Source organism: Columba livia, chromosome 11, assembly GCF_036013475.1.
Source record: "Columba livia isolate bColLiv1 breed racing homer chromosome 11, bColLiv1.pat.W.v2, whole genome shotgun sequence".
NCBI classification, from domain to species: Eukaryota; Metazoa; Chordata; class Aves; order Columbiformes; family Columbidae; genus Columba; species Columba livia.
The window spans coordinates 17,656,971-17,684,925 of record NC_088612.1 but is presented as its reverse complement, the minus strand read 5'-3'; the positions used below and the strand labels follow the sequence as shown (position 1 = coordinate 17,684,925).

At 41.5% G+C, this 27,955-nt stretch overlaps 2 protein-coding genes and 1 long non-coding RNA gene across 6 annotated transcripts in view; 1 reads left to right on the top strand and 2 right to left on the bottom strand.

The window, feature by feature from the left end:
* On the bottom strand, positions 1–6,754 carry FBXL22 (F-box and leucine rich repeat protein 22). Its single transcript, XM_005500980.3, has 2 exons — positions 6,024–6,754; positions 1–3,508 (listed from the first exon to the last, which is right to left on the bottom strand). The coding sequence occupies exons 1-2, from the start codon at positions 6,356–6,358 to the stop codon at positions 3,163–3,165; spliced, it is 681 nt and encodes a 226-aa protein (XP_005501037.1). The 5' UTR covers positions 6,359–6,754; the 3' UTR covers positions 1–3,162.
* Positions 3,390–9,381, top strand: LOC135580505 (uncharacterized). The gene is made up of 2 exons (XR_010475276.1): positions 3,390–3,529; positions 3,800–9,381. It is a non-coding gene; the product is annotated as an uncharacterized LOC135580505 (long non-coding RNA).
* A 1,971-nt stretch (positions 9,382–11,352) lies between these two features.
* The window catches only part of USP3 (ubiquitin specific peptidase 3), a 46,716-nt gene continuing 30,113 nt past the window's right edge, over positions 11,353–27,955 (bottom strand). For all 4 annotated transcript variants that reach the window (XM_065076165.1, XM_065076167.1, XM_005500982.3 and 1 more), the window contains exons 4-15: positions 26,943–27,026; positions 25,125–25,206; positions 22,253–22,335; positions 21,694–21,807; positions 21,179–21,292; positions 17,330–17,476; positions 15,298–15,404; positions 15,053–15,133; positions 14,309–14,427; positions 14,052–14,165; positions 13,869–13,936; positions 11,353–12,259 (exon numbers count right to left, since the gene is read on the bottom strand). In XM_065076165.1, coding sequence (XP_064932237.1) covers positions 12,094–12,259; positions 13,869–13,936; positions 14,052–14,165; positions 14,309–14,427; positions 15,053–15,133; positions 15,298–15,404; positions 17,330–17,476; positions 21,179–21,292; positions 21,694–21,807; positions 22,253–22,335; positions 25,125–25,206; positions 26,943–27,026 — 1,279 coding nt within the window. In that variant the 3' untranslated portion in view covers positions 11,353–12,093. The remainder of the gene's footprint in view (positions 12,260–13,868; positions 13,937–14,051; positions 14,166–14,308; positions 14,428–15,052; positions 15,134–15,297; positions 15,405–17,329; positions 17,477–21,178; positions 21,293–21,693; positions 21,808–22,252; positions 22,336–25,124; positions 25,207–26,942; positions 27,027–27,955) is intronic.

Here is a 27,955-nt window from a genome sequence, read left to right as displayed (position 1 = left end):
GGGTTTATCTGACAGGATTTTTAATTGCTGTTTACAATCTGCAAGTGGGTTATTTTTAATCAAGGAAATTCTCCCGTGACATCAGGATTATGAGGCTTTTTAGCTGTATTGTAGAGCACCAGTGATGCTTTTTTAAATTGTGTACGTCTGTTTCCTCCTTTTAATTAACATTATGCAGATATGTGTCTTTGCCCCTTCCTTTCTCGTATCTGCAAGAGATTTGGCACTTCGAAAGCAAGGGGTGTAGTGTGCGCACACAGGACAACATGCACACGTTAACCTCGGTGGTTCTGGGGCTTAACGAGCATACACAGGGTGGTCATTTTGTACACACGTAGTAAAACAAATCTGTTGCTTCGTGTTGCAGCTGTTGTGTCTGCTGACAGCCAGGTGCTGTGCGCTCTGTGTGTGCAGTAAGTTCCCTCATGAAACCCTCACGCTCACTGTGCAGATGCGATACAGCAAATGTAAACATACACAGTAGATCGGTTGCTTCAGGGACATCGCCGACTTAATATTGTTGGGAAAAATAGCTGGTTTGTGTTTGCATAGTACACACAGAAAGATGTGAGAAGAGGTGCAAAAAAACCCCAGTGAACATGATCTGCTGCTACCAAGACCTTCTGTGGGTTTTTTGGAAAGGAAAACTGCCAGGAGAGGGCGCATGAGTTATGCTGGTGGGATGTGTATGTCCCAAGATTTGTAGGATTAAAGTATTCCGAACCCTCTAATGTAGCTGTATATTTTATATTTAGAGCTTCACCTTCTTCAGATTGTCTAAAGACGTTTCCTGCATTGGAAAACTGTAAATATTTTGCCGTCCAGCACTTATATCCTCAAATTGATAGAAAGCATCAACCCAAATGTATCCACTCAATCAAAAATATTTTATGAATTAAAATTCTGTTATTTTTGTGCATCTTATATGCTGATCTTCAGTCTTGGGGTTCACATCTGTTTAATCGCATTGAAATAAAGGGGAGGAAAAGCGACATGAATTCAGGACTGTTAAGAATAAAAATGGGTCTTGATTGCCCTGTGTGTGATAACCTGATGCGGCTTCCAAGTAGACACGTTGGTTTACGACACCTTTTTTTTCATATTTTCATAAAATGATGGCTAACAAGCCTTCCTCTCCCTGGTTCGTCAGAGTCGGGGTCTGCGAAGAGTAAAAAATGCTTCAGCAACGATAAGAGAACTTTTAACAGAACTCAAAAGGCTTGGAACTGAAGAAGAGGTTAATGTCTGTCCTTCCCGTCTGCGCTTCCAGTTTCATTCCTTACTGTGTAGTGCATAAGGGTCTTAGATTTTAGAAATAATTTCATGAAAGACCAGAACATTACAGTCTCATGACATTAAATATCTTTAAGTTGTGAAGAAACAATAATGAAATTATTTTATTTGTCTTCTGGGTGAGCGTTTCTTACAGATGCTCAGACCAACTGAGCGTTTCTCTAGAATTTCAGCTGTGTTTGACTAAGTTTCTGTAATGCTGTGATTTATTTCTTAGCTCAGACAAATCAGAGAGTACCAAAAGATATCTGTGGATCAATTAAGCAGAATGGAAAGGAGGAGTAAGTATATTCACTTCTGTTGAGAGCTGTGAAGTCCTCTTTCCATTTTTGATGTGACACATAAGGAATGTTTTTGGGAGTTCATAGCCAGCTCATCAGTTCTCGCAGAGGAAAGAATAAACTCTAGGAACATAGACTATTAAAATAAAGTGTGGGGTTTGAACCTCGCAATGTTTTTTCTGTGTTGTTATACTGAGGCAGACTGAAGAAGGACAACTTCTGCAGTACGGTTGACTGGGTGAGGTGGCGCTCAGAAACGTTCACCTTTCCTCAGGCAGAAATCCACCAGTGTGCGAAGAGCCTTGGAACGTGGTGTTGCCGGTCATGAGTACTCGACACCACAATCAAATCCCAGTGTGTTCTATCAAGGCAAATTTTATATGGCAGAATTAAACTGTGCCGGCCTTTTGTGTCAAATTTTGTAGACGATGCCACGGCAACCCTTTATTAAAAAACAAAAGAAGTTGTTTCACTTCTGTGTAGCAGAGCAGCATGCAGGAAAGTCACAGCCTTGTGGTTTGGGATGAAAATAGCTATTTGGTTTGTCTTTTGCAGTGAGAAATGGGGTGTTTCTGTAGGTCTGGACTGTAGTGTGTTCCTAATTTAACATTTAAAGCTATAGGTTGTAAGTCACTGTCTTTTCCTGTAGGTTAGTTATGTAAACTAGCATTTGTTCATATTGTGCTTCCTTTAATGCCAACTTCAAAAAATCTTTGCATATCTTGTCAAAGTACATCATGCAGAGGGTAAAACTGTATTTTGCACACACTGCCGTGCATCCCTCATTTAATAAATAAGCCTAACAAATGGGCTACAAATGTTAATCGCTGAGCAAGTGTCGGTTGTCAGGTGCTCTGCTTTTGCTAGAAACATCTTAGGTGGTGTGCTTATTGGCCTCAGCAGAGGGAATGACCATATGGATATACCCTTTCACAGATATTTGTTAATAACTCTCTCTCTGAAATTGATGTAACTCATACAGTGACTCTATCTGCTGTGGTTTTATGCCCTTTCCCGTTACATAAGGAGCGTAGAAAGCGAGTGGGCCTGGTCCCAACCTCACGACTCAACAGGAGGGTTCTCTTTGCATCTCCTGACTCGGTGTGAATTGTTCAAACTCAATTCTAACTCCATTCGCCTTTGTATGCTTCTTCCATGCAGTAATCAATAAGGGGAACCTTGCCATCACGCTTACTAAACCTTGTCAAAGCACTGTTAAAATTTATTAAATTCTATCGAATTTATTGAACTCTGTCAAATTACCATTTTTACCGCAATACAACATATTGCTGCCTCTCTTCTGAGTGAGGTGCATTCCGCTTATCTGCGACATGAGGGCTTCAAAGTTGAAGTTTTCAGTCTTAATCAGGTCTGGCATTCGCGGCAGCAATGCAGGGTTTTCCAGTTTCAAAGAACAGAATGCAAACAGGTTTTTCCTCAAGACTGCCCCAGTGGAGATGCCGCAGCCTTTACAACCATTTGTAAATGCAGGAAAGCAGCCACGGTTCATTGAAGCTACACTGCCTGAGAGGAGAGTGGAACTGAGGTAAAACACCCACATTGACCCAGTTTATGCAATTTGTTGCACTTAAAGCTGAACCCATTTTCGTGATGCCTTTTCAAGCATCAACTTTTTTTCTGGCTTATTGTCTGGAATCATGTCAGCACTTCTCTCCGCTCTCAGCGTTACCGAAGGACGTTTTTCCCTGACTCTCTCCAGACCGGTCCGTGTTATGTTCCGGCAGAAATCCACGTGGAGCGTTTGCAGCGATCCCCCATACAGGGTCACGGCTTCCAGTGTCCGGTCAGTGATCCGCACGCAGTTCTCCAGTTTGAGTGTCCTGAGGTTTGGGCAGTTCTTGAGGAGAAGCAAGATGCAATCATCTGTAATGTGGCCACATCCTGACAGCGTCAGAGACAGCAGGTTTGGACATCTGAAAACATGATGGTTGCAGGTGAGATGAGGGGAAAAATAAATAATGGAGCTTGGAGAGGCTCGTATTGTCAAGAATAAATACAGAAGTTAGAAAATTACTTCCTCTTCCATCAGGAGAGGTAAGAAAGCATGGGTTTAAGTGGGGACATAGTTAAAATAGATCTTAATTCTCAGCTTTACTAATTGCAAAACTTTCCCTGTTGGTAGCAATGTCTACAGCTCAGTTGACCTAGTGGAGAAGGGGATGCAAATACCTATTTAAGCTGCAGCTGCATTGTTTTTTCCTAAGGAGCTGCATGGTGCTGTGCTTCTCCAAGTGTGGCAAAGGAAGACCCAGCAGGGACGAAATGTAAGTCAGGATGGACTGGAGGACAAGAGTGAAGAGGCTGCTGTGCGCACATGCTGAGCGTGGGCAAGAAACACATTCCTGCTTTTGATTTTACAGGGATTAATGGGTGTGTTTCAGCTCCTTGGGTTTCCTGAATTAGGTGCCAGCCACTACCTGAGAGTGTTGATGTTTGAACCCCACACAATTCTTCAACCTTCCTTTAAATCATTGAAACTGGTAAGAACTCTGCTGCTAAACAGTGACACAGCAAACAAGCTTTTACTTTGTTGTTACTTGGGTAGATCTGGGAAAGCGCAGAAAGAGCCTGTTCCAAGTCGGTGTGTAATGACTTATACTGACTGTCCTTGTGCGGGAAACTGGAGCAGACCAGTTATTACCCGCTGTTGTGCTGACTAGAAATGTTTGCGAGGATGCTTGTGCACCCACCTGCAAGGCCTTTAGCACAGAGTTTGGTGTCTGGCTTACCCCTCTGCAGGGAGCAGCAGCTCAGCTGAGCTGGCCATTAGCTCAGTGCAGCTTATTGTCTCTCTGATGGCTCAGGACTTCATTAGACTCTGTCTTGTGAGGAAAACTGATGGCAGCAACGCTGCTGACCTTGTGGGACCTTTGTACAGAACTCTCAGCCCACATCCCTCCTGCAGGAGCTGATTTGTGCTCAGCCAGTGCTGGGTTTGGGGTGCACGGCAGCAGCGGGGGGAACAAGGGGCTGGGCCAGCACTGCAGCATGTGTGCTGCTTAAAAACTCCTACGTGAAACATTCCTCTTTCTCCACACCCCCTGCAGCCCCCAGCTGCTGCCTGACTTCACCTTCTGAGCAACATCATGTCAGCTGCATGACCTTCTTTTTCTTTACTGTTTTCCTTTACACTTATGAACAGTTAGAAAAACAAGTGTTTTAAAGTAGGCAAGGTCATGAAAGGCTCTGACCTGCCATCTCCTGTGGCTTCATTCTCTGCACAGAACGCTGTTTTGTTCAGATGGAAATACTTTCAATGGGTTGCTGCAAAAAATAAAAGGCAGTAACTTGTCTTAGGAAGGCTAAAATGGATGAGAAGGGAGCAGGGGTGACTGCCAATATTGAACTGTCTTTTGGAGTTCAGTTTAAGTTGTAGAAACAAACCCATGTCAGGCTGAAAGACATTTGTGGATTTTTTTATGGACTTTGCTTACTACTCAGGCTTTGCTTTGAATTTTTGTCCAGCAACCGGTTTGGGGTTATGGATTCTGCAGAGGAGAAAGGCACTCGAACTACTTCTGCAAAGCTATGGTCTTGCATCCTCTTTCTGAATCCTAATTCGTGACGGCAAAAATAATGTAAATACTTAAGTGTGGCCTCACGGTAGATATTCCAGTACCTAAATGAGAGACTACTTCCTCCAACACGCTTGTTTATAGGCAGATGTGCTTCTTAATGATACTTTGTTAATTAATCCAAATTTTTATCAGTTGTTCTAAAATAATTACTTCTCAAGTCTGTACTTGCAACTTAATATTCTGTTTCGAATGCACATTTCAGTCCTTGTTCTGAGATTGCACTGTTGCTGCTTCTCACCAAGAAAATGTGTCCTGTCAGCGTCCTGAAATCCGTTTGGTTTTTAAAGTTGTTCCTTCCCAAGAGAACGTTTTGCCTTCTGTGCTGTGGCACAAAGCGGGGGGCTGGCTGGGCACACAGGCGTGCCAGCTCAGGACCGGCACCCGCTTCCTTATAAGCTTATAAAAAGCTTAGAAAATTCAGTACAAAAGCAGTACTTATTTCTTACAATGAAACAGATTTGGTCCTTAGTAACATGTTTAATGAACTTAGTTTTGTTATGACATCTATTCTCTATTTGAAATGACATCTTTCCTCTAGCCCCCTCTTGTACCCCCGACAGTGCTTTGCACTGCTGCACTGATACATTTCAATTGAGCAACAGGCAGTACTGCACTTTCCCATATTAATTATTCACTCTTAAAAAATAAGGAAAAACGGGCTTAAGGAAAGTCAATAAGAAATGTACACTATTGCCACTATAAAACAAATTTAATACTATATCAAAACTGCCAAGTCAAAGCACTCACATACTCAAGTGGTCCATTTCAGGTAGGATGTACGGAGTAAATAGCTCTCAATTCTCTCATTTCAAATACAGCAGAGGTAGAGTTTCACACCCAAAGAACGTACCTGTTGCAAACTTCTAGTAAAAAGTCACTGACAGTGTTTTCATGCCTGTTACAGAAGTCTTTCTGGAAATGGTTTTTCATCCAGTCCTCAATGTTACACACCTTGACTCTCTCCGAGTACCAGCAGATGGATAAGTACTTTAAAGCAGGTCCCAGGAGAAAATTGTTCTTCTTTAGTTCCGCTGGAGAATGAAAGTTCAACAAACACCACAGTGAAGGATCCTGAAACACTTCTAGCAACTGCTGACATGTTTCTGCTAAACTTTTCCTACTATTTTTGTCCAGAAAAGAAAACAGATGTAAAAGGCATTCCCGATTCAGCTGGGTTATATGCATAGTGAGTTAGAAAGAAGATCGTCGCTGGCCTCCTGGAGCAAACGGCACTGCTGGAGGGGGTTCCGGAGCACCAGGAGCCTGTTGTACATATATGGTTGTGGAATGGTGTTTATTTTTGGCAAACAACTGGTGCAGACACTAGGAACAGAGGAAAGAAACATGCATGCAACCAACTGTTGTTGTTTCTACAAGGGAATGGAATGGGCATGTAGAATAGCAGCACTTGGCTGTCAAGAAACGCTTCCTTAAAAGGGATTTCTTTCCTTTTAGGCACTCCTGAAGTTTTGTGAGGTTCTTGTGCAGTGTTAATGAACTGGGGGCCGGGGACAGGGCGGCGGGTGTAGCCACAGCTGCAAGGAATAGCTCTGCCGGCCTCTCAGGTTTGGAGCGTTGGGCGTTCTGAGCAGAAGTTTGTCTTTGCAGTGTAAAACGGTTTTAGCCTTGATTTGTTCACTGATTTTTCTAAGGTTGCACTTCAGTTTCATGCTCAGGGACTGTTACATTGGATAATGACCGCTCACAAACAGGTTGTGAAATGAGCTGAAGGCTCCCTGGCTGTTTTAAAGCGCACACACACACACACACACACACACAGAGCCTGCAGCTTCAACGTACAAGCCTCAGGCTTCTGGGCAGCTTCCTGTACAGTTATTTGAACAAACACCGCTAGCTATTTACCCACCTTTTGCGTGAGGGAAGTAATGGTACACAGGAAGACACGCATGGAACAGCAGGTCTATGTTTGGCTGCTCGGAGGCGTGTGCTTTTAAGAGATGTCTTCTATTAACTTGAGTTTCACAAGTTTTCTTGTGCTGTTTAGTGTGTGGTTTAGCTCGTGACTGTAGCCTTGGAACTTTTGGTGGGGAAAGAATATATGGAACTGCTTTACAAATAGAAGTGTTTGTTTTCCAGTAAAGGAAGAAAGTGTAGCTGTAAGTCCCTCCTGGAAGAAAAATAAAGCTACAGCAAAGGGCAGGCTGGAATTAAACCAATCAACAGCCCTGCAACTTCCACATCTGTGAACTGAACATGCTCAAGATAGTATATGCCCATCTATCTGCTGTTAACACAGGAAAATAATACATTCAACTAATTAGTAGATATTAACAGCAAAACAGCCCTGCAGCAATTTTTGAAGTGGCTTGCACGTTTTTAGTAGCTGGGCGATTTTATGAACCTACGTATTTTAATTGGGTTTTTTTCAATACATGACAGGGTTGAGGGAGACCAAAAGTTCACCTTTTGCTTCTTACCCTGAGAATGCAGTTTGAAAATCAACTCTGAAAAACAAGACTCGAAATCCATTTGCAGTCTGCAACAATTATTTTAGCTTCTCATCTGGGCTTGAGTAATGTGTATGCAGTGACTCAAAAAACCAGCAATTGCAGATCTCTTTAATTCTTCAGAGTTAGTAATTTTCAGTTATGTACAGTAAGCTGTGCTTAACAATTGCCAGTCTTTTTGGTTTCATATCCTTTGTCATTTAATATTTTCCTTGAAACAAGGAGGTTCCTGCTCCCCACCGGTGGGCAGTGGCATCAGTACTTCATGAAGCCAGGAAAGGGTCAGGGATGGCAGATGATTTCACGTACCAGGTAAGCCAGTCACTGGAAAACAGCAGTTACACGGTGTGCCAGCAGCTGTTCTTCTGTGTTCTCATATTGGTATTTTTCAGCTCTTACTCTGTCCCTTCATCCTTCTCAGAACTCACCTTCATTTTTGAGCAGTTTTAAACAGTCGAGACTGATCAGAGTGGTAAGAAACACGGGAATATTATTTGTAAGAAACCAAAGTTACCATTGCTAGGATGGACTCAAACCACACAGGGGACACACGCCAGAATCTGATGTAAAAATGGGTGACAAGGCCTTTAAAACTGGACGGCAGGTCCTCTTTGGGTGTAGGTACTAAGTTTTGGTAGAGGTGCCAAATAGTGGGAACACTTCTCTTGGCTGTATTTTGTTGTCCCGAGAACAAGTTAAAATAGTTTACTATCTGTGTTTGACAGATTTACACTAATGATATTCTGCACAACTGTAGAAGGACAAGAGGAGTTTCATTTTCTAAGGAAAGGAGACACTTTAATGGCACATTTTCCATAAACACACTGTGTGAATGAGATATAATTCACATTCAACCTGGAAATGCTCCAGAAACACGCAAGATGAGCACAGTCAGTAATCCTCACTGAAAATTACACACTAGCTTTTAATGGTAAACAATTACAACTATGGCACTACAGTACTTGAGGATATCCTAAAGCACATTGGAATCAATCTTCAAGGTGCTGATTACCTCATCAGTAAGACACAAGACACATCAGTAATGAAACATTATTGGGGAAACTTTTGACCACCACGTGTTACGCTCTCCACTGATTTAGCAAAATCCTTACAAATGGCCTCCTGCTTTTGATACAAGTCCACTGCCCCTGTCTGGAAGTTTCAAACTCTCCCCCACTGACATCTGTCACCATCTGGAAAGCACCTTCTGACCAGACCCCGAGGAGGAGCTCTGCCTGCACGTGCCTTACAGTTCCGCACACTGCTGCACTGAGCTCACTGAACAGTATTCTCTGAGAGCTGGACATCCTGCCGTTCTGTTTGACCTAAATCCCATCTCCAGTTGTATACGTGGCTGAACAATCACTAACAAAAGGACAACCTTTGATCAGACGGATTTTGGTGAAAAATACGCAAGTCTCTGAACTGCAGAGAGCAGTTGTTGCTTGCAGAGCAGTCACAAGCAAGAAAAAAATTCTTGCCAGTTAGTGTGTACTATGATCAGCAGTAAGTAGAAAAGAAACATTTGGCTTAAATGAAATGAGATATCCCACCCCCCTCCCCCACGCTAGTAGATAAATATAGGATATACAAGTAAGGTTAAAAATGTAATACTAGGCCAGGTGCAGTATATGTTACTGGTTCAGTGCTCAGTTACGTTTTTCTTTTTTTACTTTTTTTTCTTCTTTTTAACTTTTTTTTGACACCACACTGAATAGAATACAGCGGATAAGCAAAGTTCTCCACCAGGAAGAGAAATACTTGTGTTGCCACAACAAAGTGTTCATACTGTCCATCTGGGTTTGCAGTGGGAGAAACTTAAATTAGGAAAGGATTTACAACGTACTTGTTCCAGCAGAGCATATGGCTGAGTCCTTGTCACCACCTGCTGCATGAACAAGACTGACCTGATTGCATTGTGTTCCCATGGCTGTGTCTCAAACGGACCATGCTGGATGCCGTTGCCCAAGACCTTAATGTTACAGAGCAAATGTTGCTGAAAGGAACATACTGAAGTGAGAACATAACTCTGACCCAAAAAAATATTAACTGGAGAAGTAGAAGCTGCTTACAGTAAGTGAATGTTGCTGAAGGTTACAAATTTAAGTTTCTAAAAATACAGAAAGGCACATTTACATCACTGGTTTGCGAGAACACTGCATACGCCTGACTACTGTCAGTTAAACTGCTGCTGGCCCATAGCTAGTTGTGTATTTTAAGCTTTGTATTCTCAAAACTAATTTTCTAAAGCAATTCAATCCAAGTAGCATGCAGGCAAAAGGCAGCTACAGATGGGATCTACTTCACTCACCAACTAACTGAGCAGCCAGGCTGCCCTTCAGGGGAACGACGTGCTAAGGTACTTCACTTGTCCACACACCAATGACGTCTGACAAATCCCTTTTTCTGCCTGTACAAACAATACCAGCTGTCTATTCTGACTAGAAGAAAGGCTCTGGCTGCGAGAAACGGCAGGTGACAAACTATGTACTATTTAAATCAATGCATAGTTCTATTTATTGCTCAACTTAAGTGAAAGATGATGTTGTTATATATGTCACTTAACGTATCAAATAACAATCACTATCTGTTTTAACTAGTCTACAGTTTACGTATTCATACACCATCAGCAATGCTGAATGCTTTCCGCAGTTTCATATTAAGCCAATTTCTCTCTTCCCTGGTTTAACATGTTGTGAAAAAGCTATGAAGACAGACATTTAAAGAAAACCCATCTGACTGCGATTTCTCTCTACACTTGTCAGCGTACAGCTAGCAGGTGACCCACAGCAAATATAATGAACTGCTGCCTACTCCACGTGCAGGTTGAGCTGTGGGTACAATCTGTAGGGAAATTCTTACTGTGTACTCTGATGTCTTTCAGAAGCTTTAACTAAAAAGGGAAATCACATTTTCCTTGAGTTCTTAAGTGTTTTCAGCCTACTCAGTTTTACTGTTACCGTAATTAAAAGGCCGAGTTTGACTGTGTGACTACATTAAGCAAATTCTACTCTTATTACCATGCTTTTGAGATTTTAGGGGTGTCCGGTTCCTTGTTGGGCACACAGGAGCGAGCCATAGGCTGGGCTGGGGCAACAGAACTGAAACGCAGCATTTGTCTAATTTCAGATGTTTTGGGGGGACTCCTGGTTTTTGCAATATCAGGTTTTCTGTCCACCTTTTAAAAATCATATCAGCCAGAAGTCTTTCTCCATTACATAGCCAAGTTTTAGAAACTATATCATGCCTCCAGTGTTCAGATGGAGACCGTAAAGGTCCCACACTGGGCCGATGCTTAGGCAGCTACCGTACCAGTGTATTAGTATTAGCTAATGTACTACCTGCTCTGGCCTCATCACCTCCTGTCAGGCAGGCTGTGTTGTGCATCTGAGCATCTTCCCTTTAGTTTGCATCTGAACTGGTACAATTGTCACGCAAAGCATCCATAACACTGTCTGCTTCCTTTCGGTTCTAAGTGAGCTGCAGGCATTTAGCGGACACAAGCTCTATTTAGACCTAAGACTGTTCTCACACACCCCAAACTTTGGGGCTGTACTCCCAGTGCCCACCAGGAAGGAGGGTTGGGGTCCCACTGCCAGAAGTCTCCAAGTCCTCAAGCAAGTAAGTGTTTGCCATCAAATTTCAGTATGAGTCTAAAACAAGACATGTCTAAGGCAATTCAGGTTCGGTTAAAAAAACATAAATCTCAACACAATTTAGACATGAATATATTTTAAGATATTTTTAGAAAATTTGATGGGGGGAGGGCAGAGCATACGTGAGGAATACTTGAATTAAACTGCTGTATAGATACAATTGAACCAATGGTTTATTTACAATGATTCCTGAAAGTCAGCAGCCTGAATACACACCAATATAGCAGCAATTACCTGGTCTAGTTAATGATGCCACATCTCTCTTCTGCAGACAAAGAACGATTGTTCAGAGGTCGCTGTTTAATTCTTGCACGAGGGAAAATAGTACGTGCAAACAATTCTGTGATTTAAAGAGATCAACTCATATCTACATAACAGCTGTGAGAACAGCATGAAGTTGTATTGCTCTTCATAATCAGAAGCACATTTATCTTGCTTGTAAGGAGGACAGAAAGCTTCTCCGATGTAAATGTGCCTTTAGAAAGTGAGAACTGAAAACATTAATATAAAAAAGTCAAATAACTAAGTATTTCATGAAACTATATATATAAAAATCGAGTTATCATAACTAAAGCAGCAAACCAAAATCTGCTGAGGTTTTCTGGTATAACTAAAAAAAAAGTTAGTTTGTGTCCAAGTTCAGTAAGTCAAATGCTACCATCGACACAACAAAACTAAAACCCACAAGAGGAAATTGAAAAGTGCACAATGAAATTAATAGTCTTGGATCAAGTATTTATGGAAAATGGAAATGTTTTGTCCGGTGGACTTGATAAGTGAGAATTAAAAGGAGGTATTAAAGTTTATCTGATCCAGATTTGGCTTGCCGTTCCACGTAGAAGAGGATGTAGGCCTTGGCCTTCACCACAGTCTCCTCGTCGGTCAGAGTTACAGTACTGTCGTTGAAATGGAACCAGCGGCCTTCGTGGGCTGCGTACGCGGTGTAATGTCCAGAGCCGACGCTGTCAGCGGGGCAGGCGCGGAGAGAAAGCACAGTCAGAGGAGACAGAGCACCGCGCGCCCCGACGCGCTTCCCGCTAGCGCTAAGAGGCCCCGGAAACCAGAGGAAGAAAGGAACCGGCAGCCCTCCACAACAGTTGGTAAGGTGCTTCCCTTCTTACTCCGTGGGGCTCAAAGTTCTCCAAATCACAGTGTTAAGTAAAACAATCACTTACTGGGATGAACTGAAGGGCTTTTTTATATGAACTTATTAGCACCCTATAGTTTTTGTGCAAGCAAGGCTTCTTGCAACACTGAACTTCCACATTTGCCTACATAAAAATCTAGTCCATCATCTATTAATATTCGAGCATCAGCTATAAATATTTCACTATGCTCTATTATTATTATTTCTGAAATTTACCCCATTTACTTTTAGAGAGACTTGCATAGTTTAAATATAGTCAAAAGCACTCACAGGAAAACTAATCCCAGAATACTAAGAAGAAGAATTTTCAAGTTCATCTTAAACAGATCCACATCTTGGCACCGTATTTCTTGAATCTAACACACCACAACTACAAACCCATCAATTTTCATCACCCTGCCACCCCAAGAGAAGGCCTGCTTTTGCTGGCTTACATGTTATAACACACACTCTATGTTTCCAACCATCTCACTCCTTTCTAATCACGAGCAGATCTCTTGCTGTCCTTATAGTTTTACTAGACTTTGAAGCACCAGTCAGCTGTGCTGTGGTGCCACAAGGGCTGCCTTTGGTAGCCAAATCTTTCTTTAAAAAGAGTCCAGACCATTCATCTAGAAAAAGCAAAAAAAAAAATACGGGCTTTCTGGACAGAACTTGTTTCCTATCTTTGGATTAAATTCAGCTATCAGCAAGGTTTTCATTAGCAGGGTTTTGTTTCTTTCAGAAAACTCCTTTCACAGCTCACACCCATAGCAGAGTGATCACCTGAACAAGACGACCAGATTTCTCAGAGGATAAACAGTTGTTTAATCCCTACTACTCTTACTTTCAACAGTTCCTTACACAGCTGGGAAAAGGATGAAAAAAACCCAAAACAATACAGACCCAGCTACTTTTACTTCAAAACATGAACACTAGGCAGCCGGGTGGCCTGCCTGCTAGCTAACACTCATTTTGAAGTTCAGTCCTGCAGGAGAGAAGGTACATACAGGACAATTCTTTCACTGTGCCAGTCTTAAATCTACAGTTGTTCTAACATGCACACACACTCTTTTGGTATAAATGCACATGTGCATTTCAAAGTGAATAAAAGAGGAAAAAATATTTCTGCTTTGTACTAAGAATTTCTAAATGAGGCGTTAACTTCTGGAAGGGTTTAGGGCTTTCCATTCCTAGAGCAACTAGACTGTTTACATTCTGTCTCACGCTTGTAGTCATTACTCAAAGAGCCTGCCAGTGGTCATTCACAGGAATAACTGCATAATGTGTCTGAAGTTAATTCAGCTTAGTCCCATGTAAGTTTATAAATTACTGCTTATTTCTACCAGTAAAAATAAAGACATTCAACAGCAACAGCAAAAGCAAAACCTCCATCAGCTCTGCATGTATGGGTGGGGAGAAGGTCTGTGCCGAGCAGCACTCACCCCGAGCCGTGGTGCACGACGACGGCCGCGAGGTCATACAGGCAGCTTTCAGGGCCGCTGTTCTCAGGCTGCGGGGAGAAAGACAGAAAACGCTTCAGATCTCAATGGCACCTACTATAACTTGTAATAAATACATATGTCGTGTAACAAAGTTCTAAGGAAATTATCAGTGAGTCTTCATACCTCTAACAAGTAGCATTTCATGTCTAGGCCTCGTAAGGGAAACTCAACGTAGGTGTCAACCTTGTTTCTGAGATATGCTGTCCAGTGAAATCGTTTCAAGTGTAAGCATAGCACCTATGGGATTAAAAAAAAATAAATGGATGCATTAGAAGAAGAGGCTGAACTTAGTGCTAGACATCAGCAATAGCCCGCGGCAGGGTTAGATGTTGGTTGTTTCCTGTGACATCACACTGCAACATTTTCATGCTTACACGAACCTTTGGTAGTTTCTGAATCCAGAATTTTTTGGTGGACTTTTGTTTCTTTTTACATTTGTGACACATATACAGCTCTGTCTCATCAAGTTCTTCCAGGTCTGTAAAACTGCGAAGACAATCTAAAAAAGAACGAGATACAAAAGACAAAATACCCACACAAAGAAAACAGATTCAAGATGACATGGAGCGATCTTTGCAACATGAAATACAACAAATACAGCAATATAGAGGTGTGCCTATCTGCTGCAGTCAATCTAGTCATTATATACACTTGTGCAGCAAAAAGCTGTGTTTTAATACAGTAACATGCAGCATTCCCTATTCCTTAAAAAAATAGCTATAAGCACTTCAAGAGGGAAAAAGGCATTCAGGAAATGGGCATCTTTCAAATGAGATTCCGTCCAACATTCAGCGTAACTATTTTCAAAGGAAACGAAATGACTTGCTAAGAAAGACTATTCAAAGAAAAACCTCTGCTGGAATCCTTGTTGATACTCAGCTGACCCCCTGAAGCACTTCTCAGCCCCAGCTTATCACAGCAGCATGTCAGTACACAGTGACTGGGGTAAAACCTGCACAGAGAATTATTTTGGCATCTTCTTCTACCACAGATTCTCACAGAATTAGAGGGCATGTGGCAACCATGTCACACCCCAGGTGGACGCCTGGCTATTCTGAAACAGGTACTCTAAACAGTATATACTCTTAGTCCTGGTAATGATTTCATTATCCAAGCACTCTTACCTCGTAGTGTGCACATTGGTCCATTTTCTTGATTCTTAGTACGTTTATTTCTGAACTGACTTGGAATATCTAGTGAAAGGTCTAGAAAAACAAAGATTTAAAAAATAAGGCTGAATAAAACAATGCTTAATCTTTTCAGGCTACAAGTCTAGTTCTGTCATGTGACATCTAAATATATCCAGTTTCAGATTTATTTTTCTGCCTTAAGTCACCCAGTATCTTGAGAGCAAGAGGCACCACCTTACCTAGGAATGGGTCGAACTTTCTAGATTCAGTCCCACATATTAGGCAGTTGACTTCGTTTTGAAGAATGCCTCCAAAAATCGCTGTGACAACAGTAGACGCTCCATTTCTAGACAAACCACATCAGAGACATAAAGTCAGTCAGAATGTCTGAGCTTAATTTTCAACACTTGGTACATGTTTACCGTTTACAACTCACCACTACTAGGCAGAGCAGTTTTGCCTGAGTGTAACAAACAGGGATTGAGTTCATCCACCAGGCATTCTATTCACCCAGAAGTGTATCGCACAAGTATTTAGCTGCTATCATACCTTTGCTTTATCTTGTACCTCAAGAAAGCGTGAAACGCATATGGTCTAACCAGATGCTCAAAATTTCAGTGTTCAAAGTATTCCAGTTGATTGCATTTCTATAGGGTAGAGATGATGCTCACAGGGTACAGTATTTTAACCCTGTGATCAAAGGCTGTTTCTGAAACAAAAATTCTCCCCTCTGAGGTAGGCCAAGCATATTTTTGTTTTAATTTTGTACCCTTTGTTACAAATAATTTTGACTTCTTAAAGTGTATTTTCACGCTTCCCTTGCCAAGACAATTTAAGTTGCATTAGGATAGACAACATGCATCATCATCGTTCTCTATACTTTCATGACTCTCTCAATCTTTTTAGCAGATTATGTAATAGGCTTCTCATAGTGCAATTTAAAAACCCCCCAACAAATTTTAAAGTTACATTAAACAACTCCTAAACTTGCTAGTTTGTGCTTACAGATTCGACACTACCAGCCTGCAGAAACCTGTGTTCCTTATCTGCACTCCACATACATCTTTTAAAGGTAATTTGAACACGTCTTGTTGAGCAGAAGAAAATGTCCACTCAAATAAACCAGAGCTCAAGAAGAGAGCATTCACAGCACATTTATTACTTTACTGTAGGCATTTAAGTGTATGTGACCTTAATTTGCCCTTGAAAGAAAGCAGCTTACTCCACCTCACCAAGCATTTGAACCGGTAATTTCAAGATATATTTACAATAGATACGTGAATGAAGTTAAATTCTCCTTGGGTTTTGACATTAAAAATGTTAACAAAACAGAACTGGGTTACTTTTCAACTACACTTCAATTCTAAGCACATTTTGGGACTCTTTGGTGGGATTTTTAGGCATCAGCAAAGCAACATAAATGTGGTAAAGAGCACAGTCTGAACTCCAGGCTTTCCCTAATGAGGCAACTGTAAAATCCTGCCCTTCTTGGACCTGCTTATTATGCCCTAACCGGTATAGGAAGGGAAAATGCACTCAACTCTTACACAGGGAATCCAAGAACTTAGGGACCAAATGTGCAGGCTGAGCTGACCCAACATTCCTTCCTGAAACAAACTAAAATGGTTTCTCTCAATTGGAGAGAAAACACACCTGGGACAGAATTCAGAAAGAACAGTATTTTGAGAAGAACAGAAAGAGCAGCTAAACACATGGATCACCTCTGCTTCAAGACACACAGTACCATGAAAAATCAAAATTACCAGGAAAAAAGGCAACAGCTCTAAATGTGTCAAGTGATACACCAGTACAGCAAGATCATCTGCAGGAAAACTGACTTCAAAGCCTAACTGCATTGCTCACGTGTTAATCCAGGAGGTCTGCTGACAATTTAAACCTACAACACTTGGCCATCTATTGCTCCTGTATCATTCAAGCCATCTGTCACCCCAAGACAACGAGGTTGTCTGGATAAAGAATTCTATCTGGGTACAGAAAATACAAAGATTTTCTTTTTATTTCTGAAAGACTAATTAATTAAAATGTGTTTACAACTTAGCTTGTACGCTCACTTAGGCCTATGAGAAATGCTGATCCTTCAGAAAGGAAGCACATCCTGTAGGATGCTAAGCCTTTATAACCTGCAGCTTTGTAATTTGTAACATTACAGAGCCACTATAAAGAGAACTTAAACACGGAATCATGAATTTGAAATTTCAGACCCCCACAAAGGCATTAAGGTTTTGAAGAAATTAAAAAACCACTTCTTACATGCAACATTTGTTGCTTGCAGACAGGGTAGCGTTTTCTTGCAAAATGACTGAACGTGAAACACCATTGAAGCCACCCTGGAGTTCCAGATGTAGATGGTCCAAAAGGTAACGCATGAACTCGTGGGCATCCTGTTGCTGGTATCCCCTTGAGAGAAAAGGAAACAACAGCAGCAACGTCACCAGTTACACAGGTTGGTTTAGTGCCAGCACACAGAGCATCACGGTCACATGAAAGAGCCTTTGCTTGTTTAAATAATACTGAGCAGACTTGACAGAGACATACATATTTTGGACAAAAGAAGTTTTCCAAGTGGCCTTTGGGAAGGTACAGCTGTGTCTAGACAAACTAAGCAGGTTTGGTCCTCTGGTCCTTTGCAGCTCACTCACGCTCTGCGTGTCTCTTTTTGAGGATGGCGAAACATTTAAGAACATACATTTTAGAGAGGAAGAGACCTTCTGGAAAACAACAAGGACCACAAGAGACATAACATTTGCTCAGCTATTGGCTTAATGCTAACTGGCATCACCAAACTCAGCCTGTGCTAGTAACACCCTACAATTCACATGAAAATGTTAATGAAATGTTAATGAAATGTTAACGTTAATGAAAAATACACATCGGCAGCAGTGACTTGCCCTGGCTCACGCAAAGCATTTCTCCTTTTTCTTCGTTGTTGACTGTATTTAATCAATTCCTCTGCAGAACTGCTATGAACCAGGTTCAGGCAGCACACTGTTCATCCCCACACTTTGAAACTACCATCAGTTATGGTCAATATATTGACATCTCAGACCAGATAAGACTCAAAGCTACCACAACACGTATTGTTCACGTGGGATTCCACGTCAGTATTTCTGAGCCGTTTTCATTCAGCCGCTGATCCCGCTCACTTCGGCAGTTCCAGGTGTTTGCTTGCGTGTTTCTTTCCCTCCCCAAAGCCAGGAATTTATTCTTTGGGTTTGTTTTCCACAATATGAAGTCTGCAATAATTAGGCTGAGAGATCTATTTCCTCTTCTCGGGTGAGCTGGACAGCCATGCTCAGAACAGCACACTGTGTAACGCGCACACCATGTGCGTCTCCTGAGCATTTCATTTGCTAGGACAGGGCTCCGGTCTCAGATGTGTCATGCCACCAGCAGCAATGCTGTTCAAGGAGTCACCATTATTATTTCACCACTTACAAACCAAACTGAAGGGAACAGAGAAGCCATCAGGGTAAAATACGCCTTTAAACTTATTTAAGCTAAATCATGCAACAAATTTAACAACCAACTGCTGTTCATCTGCCGCAAGATGTACACTGAGATCAAGTCAGAAAGCAGACACAGTGAAACAGTGAAAGTTTTGTGCAACGCTGACATAATTACGTGCAAGTCTTTGTAGGCCTAGTTACAAAAATTCCTAGAGCAGAGTTGGCTTTTTGTCTTCCCCTTGTCCATTCTTTTACGCTGCCTTATCATGCCGCCCCTGTCCCTTTTCCTCCTCGCTATTCCACATAAGTATGGGCAGTAATTGTCACACAGGAATGCCTGGGAAACACCAACCGAGATGGTTTTTATGCTGCTCAGGCGAGGTGAAATGTCCCTAAGACTCATGGCACAGAGTACCCAGAGTTGGAGAGAAACGAGAACAGATTTGGTGCAACAGAATATGTGATGAGAGGCTGATGTGCTTAGGGAAGAACATACATATGTCCTACAAATCATTGCTAGATGTAACAAAATGACACCAAGCCCTTTTATCTTGTAGAATGACAGTAACGTTTTCATCCAAACTAACAGCTTTAAAAGGTCACAGAGTTTTTATGCAGATCTTACAGCACCCTGAAAAACATCAGCAGTACCACCGGCCTTTTGTGAAAGTTTTTCTGTTCTAACAGAAAAACGGGCATGGAGAAACACTGCTGTGCTTCAACAGGCCAGGGTCCTGCACAGCCAAAAAGAGAACTTAAAAGCTGCAGAATAATTATACACTACTATGAAACAAGGTAGTAAAACAGAACTCAGCTTGAAAGCTGCATGTGAACTGTGCACACTGCAGGATAATGTTGAAGTTGCAGAGATAACACAGGATTTTTTTATTTTCCTGAATAGAGATATCTTAAATTTAATGAACATATAGGCAATCATAATAAACAGCTGAAATTTATGGGAAGTCATTACTTCAGACACCTTTTCAACACTAAATTCCTCATAAAAGAGCTCTGAAGTATATGGCACCCTTGCTCTACAACAAATTTGATGAAATAACCTTTGGAATCATTCCACAATGTTGGTTGTGTTCCTGGTGCATGGGTTTATACTTGCATACAACTATGTTAATGAAAGATGAAAGAATCTTTGGATTTGTTAAAAAGCATAAGTATAGATGTAGATCTTTAAAGGAACGTGATTATATGGACGATGCACTCTTTAAAATAAACTCTGATCTAAGCGCCTGTCCGCAAAAGGCACAGTTCCTCCGACACAACCATTTCATCCCTCCGCCCCACCACTCCAGGCTTCGCGAGCACAAGCCAAACTGACTTGTTTTGCTACTAACATGCTGCTGGCTCCAGATTTCTTTCACATGTACGTCCACCCACCTTCTCCTCCCAGTCTCACAAGCAGCACACAAAGCAGAACTAGAATTGTAGCATCACCAGCTTCTAAGAGGTACAATTAAGCACTGAACAAATTCAAATTTCCTCCCTGGATCGTGTAGGATCGGGGATTTACTGAGCAGCTGGCTTTATTCTTCATGTGATTTAATGAGTTCTCTTACCAGTTAATTATAGACATGTTCCCAACTAACTGGGAATGAAAAGGGGAGTGGGAGAACCCCAACAAACAGCACTTGTTCTTTTAAAAGCTCTCAGTGAACCCACAGTGCTGAAAATTTGCTTGAGAAACTTTAATGAACTGGTTTCTCACTTAGTCAAGAATTACAGTGAAGACTGTAACAGGGAAACTGGTCAAGGACATTATGGATGATGTTCATTTGCCTATAATGTTTTGGTTGCTGTTTGCAACTACTGGTATTAAACTTCCTTGATTCTCATAAGCCAACTGAATCATCTGGCAGTGTGAAGAACAGAATAAATAGATTTGTGTTATTCAGGTTACTCATCGGGCAGATGTGTTCACAGCATCTTTTCAGCACTGCTGGAGAGGTAACAGATAACAGATCATCTTTACTACCTGAGAACACAGAGCAACTTACCTTCATCACAATATTTCCTAACACGTTTCAGTGCTCCTTTGAAAGAGGTTCAGGGGCCAGGACAGGGAGACCTTGGAGAGGAATGATACTTGGATTTACTCAGGTAACCTTCTTTTTCCCTTTCTTTTTATTGTCTTCTTTGTCAGTATGGGCACAAAATGCATATTATTATGCACTAGGTTTTTTCTCATAGCCCTTATTTCATGTCCTGCTGCAGACTACAGTATTTTGTGAGAATCAAGGAAGTTTCAGCCAGTGTGTTTGCATGTAGGCCTGCAGGTGCTGTACCTTTTTTAACCTGACTACGTCCCTTTCTTACTGCAGCCCAGCTTGGGTTCTGCCAACACCACGCACCTGGCCCTCAGCTACCAGTCATGATCGTGAGTCTTCTGCCCTTTGGAGCACCGGTTCAAAGGTACAACTACTACTACTTTAGTATTTGAGACATCTGTCACTGCTACAAGTAGCATGTGGTAAAACGGCAGGGAAACACAGAACTGTCAAAGTGAAGATCCTTTTCAAAACGTATTTGTGTGTATAGGAAAGCTGCATAGAGTGCACCCCGCAGATTCAGCAAATTTTAGAGTAGGACACCAGCAACATGAGGTTGCAAACGAATATCACTCTTATTCTACAAAACTTACCTGAAGTTTGGCATTATTTTCCAAACAACGTAAAATAAAGACTCTGGACTAAATGCAGTTTGGCTTCCTTGCCATAAAGCACAGAGTGTCTTTCTGAATTCTTCCACCAACGAACTGAAAAGAAAGTAAAAGCTGTTGATTAATGTGGGTTTGTATTACAACCTTAGAGGTTTACTAGCTCGATGGTACACTTATCAGACATTACTTTGGTTCAGATTGTAATGATTGGGCAAACAGCCCTTCCAATACTTCAAACACTTTATGGCCAAAATCCTACCCACAATGCCGCAGAGGCACAGGTGAGGAAAAGTACATTTCAGGTGTTCAGGCTATATAAGTGAACTGCAAGCAATACAAGTTTATTTTTTGTACAGCCAACTATTTTTCTGTGACTCAGTCCCCCCATCAATCATTTTTCTATGATTCTGCAATAGTGAAAGTGTAAAGTGGCTCTACTAGCCAAGTATTTGCTGTTTTCCATAAAGTTCAGTGTGAGCAAGGAACAGGCAGCTTACACGTTGTTGTCCCCCTGGCTCCTGGTGTGGTAAGTTCTCCTGCCTGCCGTCTTCCCGTTCCTCAGCTCCACAGCCGGCAACTCCTTGAAGTAACAGCAAAACTGCTGAATGTTGCTACAGAAAAAGGAAAAATGAATTAAGTCCTTAAAGGTTTGAGAACAAAGAGGTTATTAAGTATTCTGGAGCCTGTTCTTTGAAATGCACAAACAATTCATGCAGCAATAGAGGATGGCAATTATGACCAGTTCAGGATACATGAAACACCGTAGCGAATCATTATCTTCTGCAAATGACTGAGCAGATCTGTAAATATCATCACCCCATCTACCTGGAATAATTACATTTTGGCTGTGCTTTGACTAAGAGATACCACGACAGACGGAGGTATCAGAAGGGTTCCCTAACAAAGCAGGCAGTGCTGACAGCGCGGGCTGCCTCTGCGCGCTGCCAAGCACAGCCCCACGGCCGCTGCACGGCCCCGCTCCTGGCAGCCAGGCACGCTTCTGTGCAGCGGTGACTTGCCTAATGCTGCAGCACCCCGGCCCTCTCACAGCAGTACCTGAGCGACTGAAGGATCGCGTTCATGAAACACGTATTCCCCAGGTTCCGGAGGCCCGTGGCACAGAGGGCAGTGGTGCTTCCCTGGAAACGAGAACGGTTTGGTTAAGGAAAGACTTATCGTTGCTCCCCTGCTTTCTACGCACAAAGCTGTTACTCTTATATCGGCATAAATTTCAACAGTAATAAAACACACTGTTTGAAAAGCGCACTTTCAAAGCCAAAGCAACCACCTCACCAGTTCAAACTGCCCTGAAGTTCCATCTTGACATGAAACCTGTTTCTTACTCATTCCTGTCAACAGAAAACTACACTACTGCGTGGGACTAATGGAGGATCGGCGAGAAGGATAACTGTAAATATGCTCAAGCGACTGCAGCTGGGGTGTAGAAAAACAAATATATCACACTAACTGCTGTTTAGCCTTGTGGGCTTCACAAGTAGAACCTCTGTGTTTAGATAACATAATCCTGTGGAAGTCTTAAAGGCACCTTATCACGCATTCTTGAAATTCCTTCAGGCAAAGACCAAAGCAGTGTGGTAAAATGCGCCTACGTGAATCCCTAATACACAGGTGAAATGAGCAGCCTCGTGATGATCAACAAGGGCTCAATTCTACAGCGCCTGCATCTCTGCTTGTGTGACCCCTGCCCGGGAGCTTAAGTGCTTTTCTGGAGATCCCCGGTTAGCGAGGCAACAAAAATACATTTACTCTTTGCACTGCAACTGTAGTTTGTGGTTGTTCCTGCGACCTGCCTGCATCGCCTCACACAACTACATCTTTTCCTGTGTAAGCACATCTAGAACAGGACAACACAGAGTTAATCACAGGTTCGTATTGCAAAATATATGTGTGTGCATCGTTAAATATTCACACTCTAATAGTGTCCAGTGAGACCTGGACAGTAATTTCCCTGAAGTGCCTTTGAAGAATGAAAATATCAACCCTTATCCACCTAGTCCCATGTCTAATATGCACAGCGTGGCAGCCTGCAGGTTGTTTTTAAGCCACCAGCACCAGCCTGCTGTCGTGCTGGGGTTCTGTGGCGGCCAGGAGGGGTTTTGAAAGAGAGACAACAGCATGTATTGCGGAAAGAAAACAGTCAAGTTGGACTGTGCAAAGAAAAAGCAACATGTTGAATGAAGCGAAAGGAAAATCTACACCATTTATTGAATTTTAACAAGTTAGAGCACTGTTACCCACAGATGAGCTTGGTTTTTGCTGAATAACCTTCAGAGTGGGCTGGGAGGAGAGGGAAGAGAAATGTGGATAGTGTTGCATTCATGATTTCTAGAACCCACAACACTTGGACATTGTCTAAAAAGTATCATGTTGAGAGTTCATCAAGTTTTTGGGCATTCTTCATTGTTCTAGCAGAACTAAAAAGCCAGACTATCTTTCAGTAGCAGTATCTCGAACATACTGCTTGACACAAAGACTGCATGCAAATCCACGTTACCAAATACATTATCCAAAGTGTTCCAGTAAAACTTTTTTCTCCCCGAATCTACCAGAAACATAATCTCTAGTGAAGAACTAATGACAGCAGTACATTTAAATATATGTTGTTTAAAACTAAAGTTATTATTTACATAAGCAACTGATCAATTTGGTAAGAATCCTGTAACAAGAGACCTGTTTTCCAATAAAGGAGGAAAACTTTAAAGTACAAATGCCACAGTGTCCTTAGCATATTCTTTTCTCACTCTTGCCCAGGGTGAGACAGCAGGGTATTTATGCAAACAGCAGTGCCCTGTCTTTTCTAGAAAAGAATCAAATATGCCAATAATAAAAAGAACATCTGTTGCCACGGGCAATATTCAGGTATTAACAAAACTTAGAAAACAACACAGACTAAGAAGAATAAAAGCGACATGAAGTTCATGCTTTCTAATTCTGTCTTCTCCATATCTAAATGTTGCCTAACATTCTCCTTCTGGTTCTTGCTGGCTTTGAGTTTCCCAGATAATGATGCTGTGTGTTCCCATAGGAAAAAAAACACAACAAACACCACTATTTCTCCCAGGTTTTCTCAGCCACCCCATGATCGGGACAGTACAGGATGCACACACAACACACTCAGCAGACCCTAAATTGACTGTAGGTAATGCATTTTTGAAGTAAATAAACCCATATAGGTTTAGTAAAACAGCAACTGACGGCTTTGCTCCCACCCCACTCTCATACTTGCATTCATCCTCCTCTCACGGCCACCTTTTCTTTGCAATTGTCCCTGTAGCTGAAGGCAGCGATGGCTCCAGCCCCTTGGACTCCCTGCTGTCCCGCAGGAGGAACGGCTCTGCTCTGCCACCAAAAATGAAGCAGGGTCTCCCCTCTCCCGCCATAAAATCTGGGAGTAATTATGAAGTTTGCAAGTCCATCAACCCAAACTGTGGAAAACAGAGACATTGTTTGGGGCGTTCTTTGTTTGGAAGAAACTATGTAGCCCTTCAGCTATCTAGCAAGGGTTGGATCATCCTCTCCTGGGTGCTGCCCTGCAGATGTGAAGTTAAAATAGCAGGAAGATGAGACATGAGAGTGAGAAAAGCTTTCAGAAAAGTCCACAGTTCTTTCAAAAGCAAGTTTTACTAAGCTTTTTTAATAACTTCTTATTTTTTTTATTTTCCCTAACAATTAGTCTCTTATCCCCCTAGAAAAAAAAATACAGAGCACCTGCTTCTCTGCCTTGTGCAGTGTAAAACCAGAAAAAGTCAAAAAACCCTATATGTGTGGTCAGGAAATGAGAAAGACATAGTGCACCAAGCACAACTCGGGTAACTGATCGTAACTATTTCAACTCTGGGCCAACTACGAGCCTCAAGAGGTTTAGAAAAACCCTTTAAACTCACCGTACCGGATACATCTTACTTACATTTACTTTTAATAACTTGCTGTTCAAAGATGAGTTTTCCAATAGTTTTCTTTTCCTATGTCTGTCTGATGTAAAGGCTGAGCTGTTGGAAAGTAATTAAGAGAGGTTACTTACCATGAAAAACAAAATGGTGTGCAACGGACAACAGATAACCCTCCTAATGTTGGACACAGTGATTACATCTGCCATCAGTTGTCATTAAGACAGCCAAGAGCTTCCTGATAGCAACATCTGCTTTTCATTGTCTTAAACAGACGACACCTCCCTCAGAGTACAGATGCACATCCCATTTTCAATGCCAACGTCCAAGTCAACCGCATTAAGCTATGCATTAAGCACCCTGAAGAGCAGCCTTATTAGCATGCTACTTTTTAGCTAAAATAGTGATTATTTCTTTTCCTTTATCAAAGGAATATGTAATACAGAATTTTCCATAAAACACTTCTGATAGAAGAATCATCTAAGCCTTCAGAAAGACAACTTCAAAAAATGAGGACTAAGTAAAATTACCACAAACCAAAAATATCTCAATGTGCTAGCACTTAGGTATTACAGCCAAGTTGTCTTAAAATATATCAGTTTATAAGGGTTATGTAACACTAAGTAACAAGAGCAATCAGTTTTTCACATCACTGGAAATTACTGGCCTCTCAAGTCTACCAGTTCATGACCTCCCTCTAATCTAATTGCTAATCATAACTTGTTCTAGACTTTAGTTTGGTTTTGTTTTGGTTTTGGTGGGGTTTTTTTTGGTTGTGTTTTTGTCTGTTTGGTTGGGTTTTGTTTGTTGTTGTTGTGTTGTTGCTGTTTTATTCATTTTCTTAAATTAAAAAACCCTCCAAACATTCAAAAACTGTCATTACACACAATGGAAACCTCCACTGTACCATTTAGCTCCTGAAGAGCAAAATCTCCCACACATTTCCGAAATCCAAATGTGCACTTCTCATTATGTTTAAATATCTTTACATCTCATTATATACCTAACAAGCCCAGCAACGAGAGAACGGGAAAGTCATGAAAACATGAATATTACTGCCAGAGAAAGTGGCACGCTTAAGTCAGGGAGGATCCAGAGACTTGCCGAAAATCACAGCAATCTCTTAACAGGAGTCTATTTGAACCCTGGGGTGTTCAACTGTATTTGGAAGCAGTGTATATGCACACATGCTTCTGCTTAGTACTATAAAGATTTCCAAGCAAACTGTGAAAAGACTATTTGCTATCTAGCACTGGCCACAGCATCTGCATCACAAAGACTGCAGTATCTGCTTTTCAGTAGAACAGTGCCCAGCAGAGGGAAAACATGCCTCTGCCTTACAACTCCAGGCTCATAAACCTTCTTCATCTTTCTTTTGGAAACCAAACTATGCAATTAATATGAATACTACTTTGTATTTCTCTTCAATGAAGACTACTTCATTTTCTCTGCTCCAGAAACTTACTTATTCTGGTTTTGACAAAACTACGATTCTGCTCTGGAAATTCTCTCCCATTTATATGGAAAAAGAGAGTACTTATAGTACTTATTTGCTATATAGAAAGAAAGCTAACCGGTATCTAAATTCCTGTTATCACCACATGCTGCTTCTGCAACATTCACTGTACGAGAAACAAAACATACAAGGTCAGCCAAATCCATTCGTTCTGCACCTTCGCTTCTCAGTGATGAAAAGGATATTTAAACATACCCAGTATCACCCACACAAAAGGACCACAACACATACATTAAGTACATATATACATGTAAAGCAGAAATACCACTGAAATGATGCAGTACTACACCCAAAGCAGTCTGGATGTAACCAACGTACTTACTTTTCCAAGTTCTGCAGGTGCTCTCTGACCTTCTGTACCAGGCCCAGCTTGGTATCATTGACTACAAAATCATCACAGCGGTAACTGCAAGAAAAACATTTATCAGCATGTGCAAAGGATTTCAGTGAAGTGCTCCAAAGCAGCCCTGCAAGCCCACGTGCAGGAAGGACCGAAGTGATTCAGACACACATTACGAGGGGGACAGGGAAGGACGACACCTACATACTGAGCTCAGCTCACTCTCTCCCGAGTGAGAAAAGGTACAGATACTGCCTTACTACATGCTTTTTATTCTAGCTCAGTTCTTCATTAGAAATCAGAGCACGATGTACTGCTTGTCCCAATGCAGTTCCAATTCCAATTCAACAGAAATCCAAACACACGGTGTAACCAAAAGCAGCATTAGTTGACAATCCATAGAAGATTTATCAGATATGACCAAGTGATATCAGGCAAACAGAATACAAAGTTTTTAGTAACACATAGCATAAGTCAATTTATTTTAATACTGTAAAGCTATCATTAAAACCCAAGGTGCTGAAAAGACACACACATAATGTACAAGTTTCTGCTATGGAAAAAAGACCAGGGAAGATGAATTAAGCGATTACATGGTTTGTCCAAAGACACACCAGAAGTCTGTGGAAACTCGCACCTTGTGCTTTAACCACAAATGTCACCCAAACTCTCATACAGTTTTTATAGAACTAGAAACTCTCATAACCTTAAGGAAGTATTTTGAGCTTTTTCAGGGGAAGTATGCAAAAGTAACTAAGCTGAAAAAGACAGAGAAGTTGATCCGCCCATTGCCTCAAAGTAAAGTGAAGCCAAATCAAACTGGCCTCTCAGCAGAAGCAAGGGTTACAAAAGTCTGTAAGTCTATAATGTTCCACAAAGATCTCACATTTCCCAAGAAGATGTTCATTATAATTTCAAGTTCAAACTGTGGGCTTGTAATGCCTCATATAGTGCAGAAGGCAGAAGTTAGAACATTTCTAGAGTGGGGGAGAAGT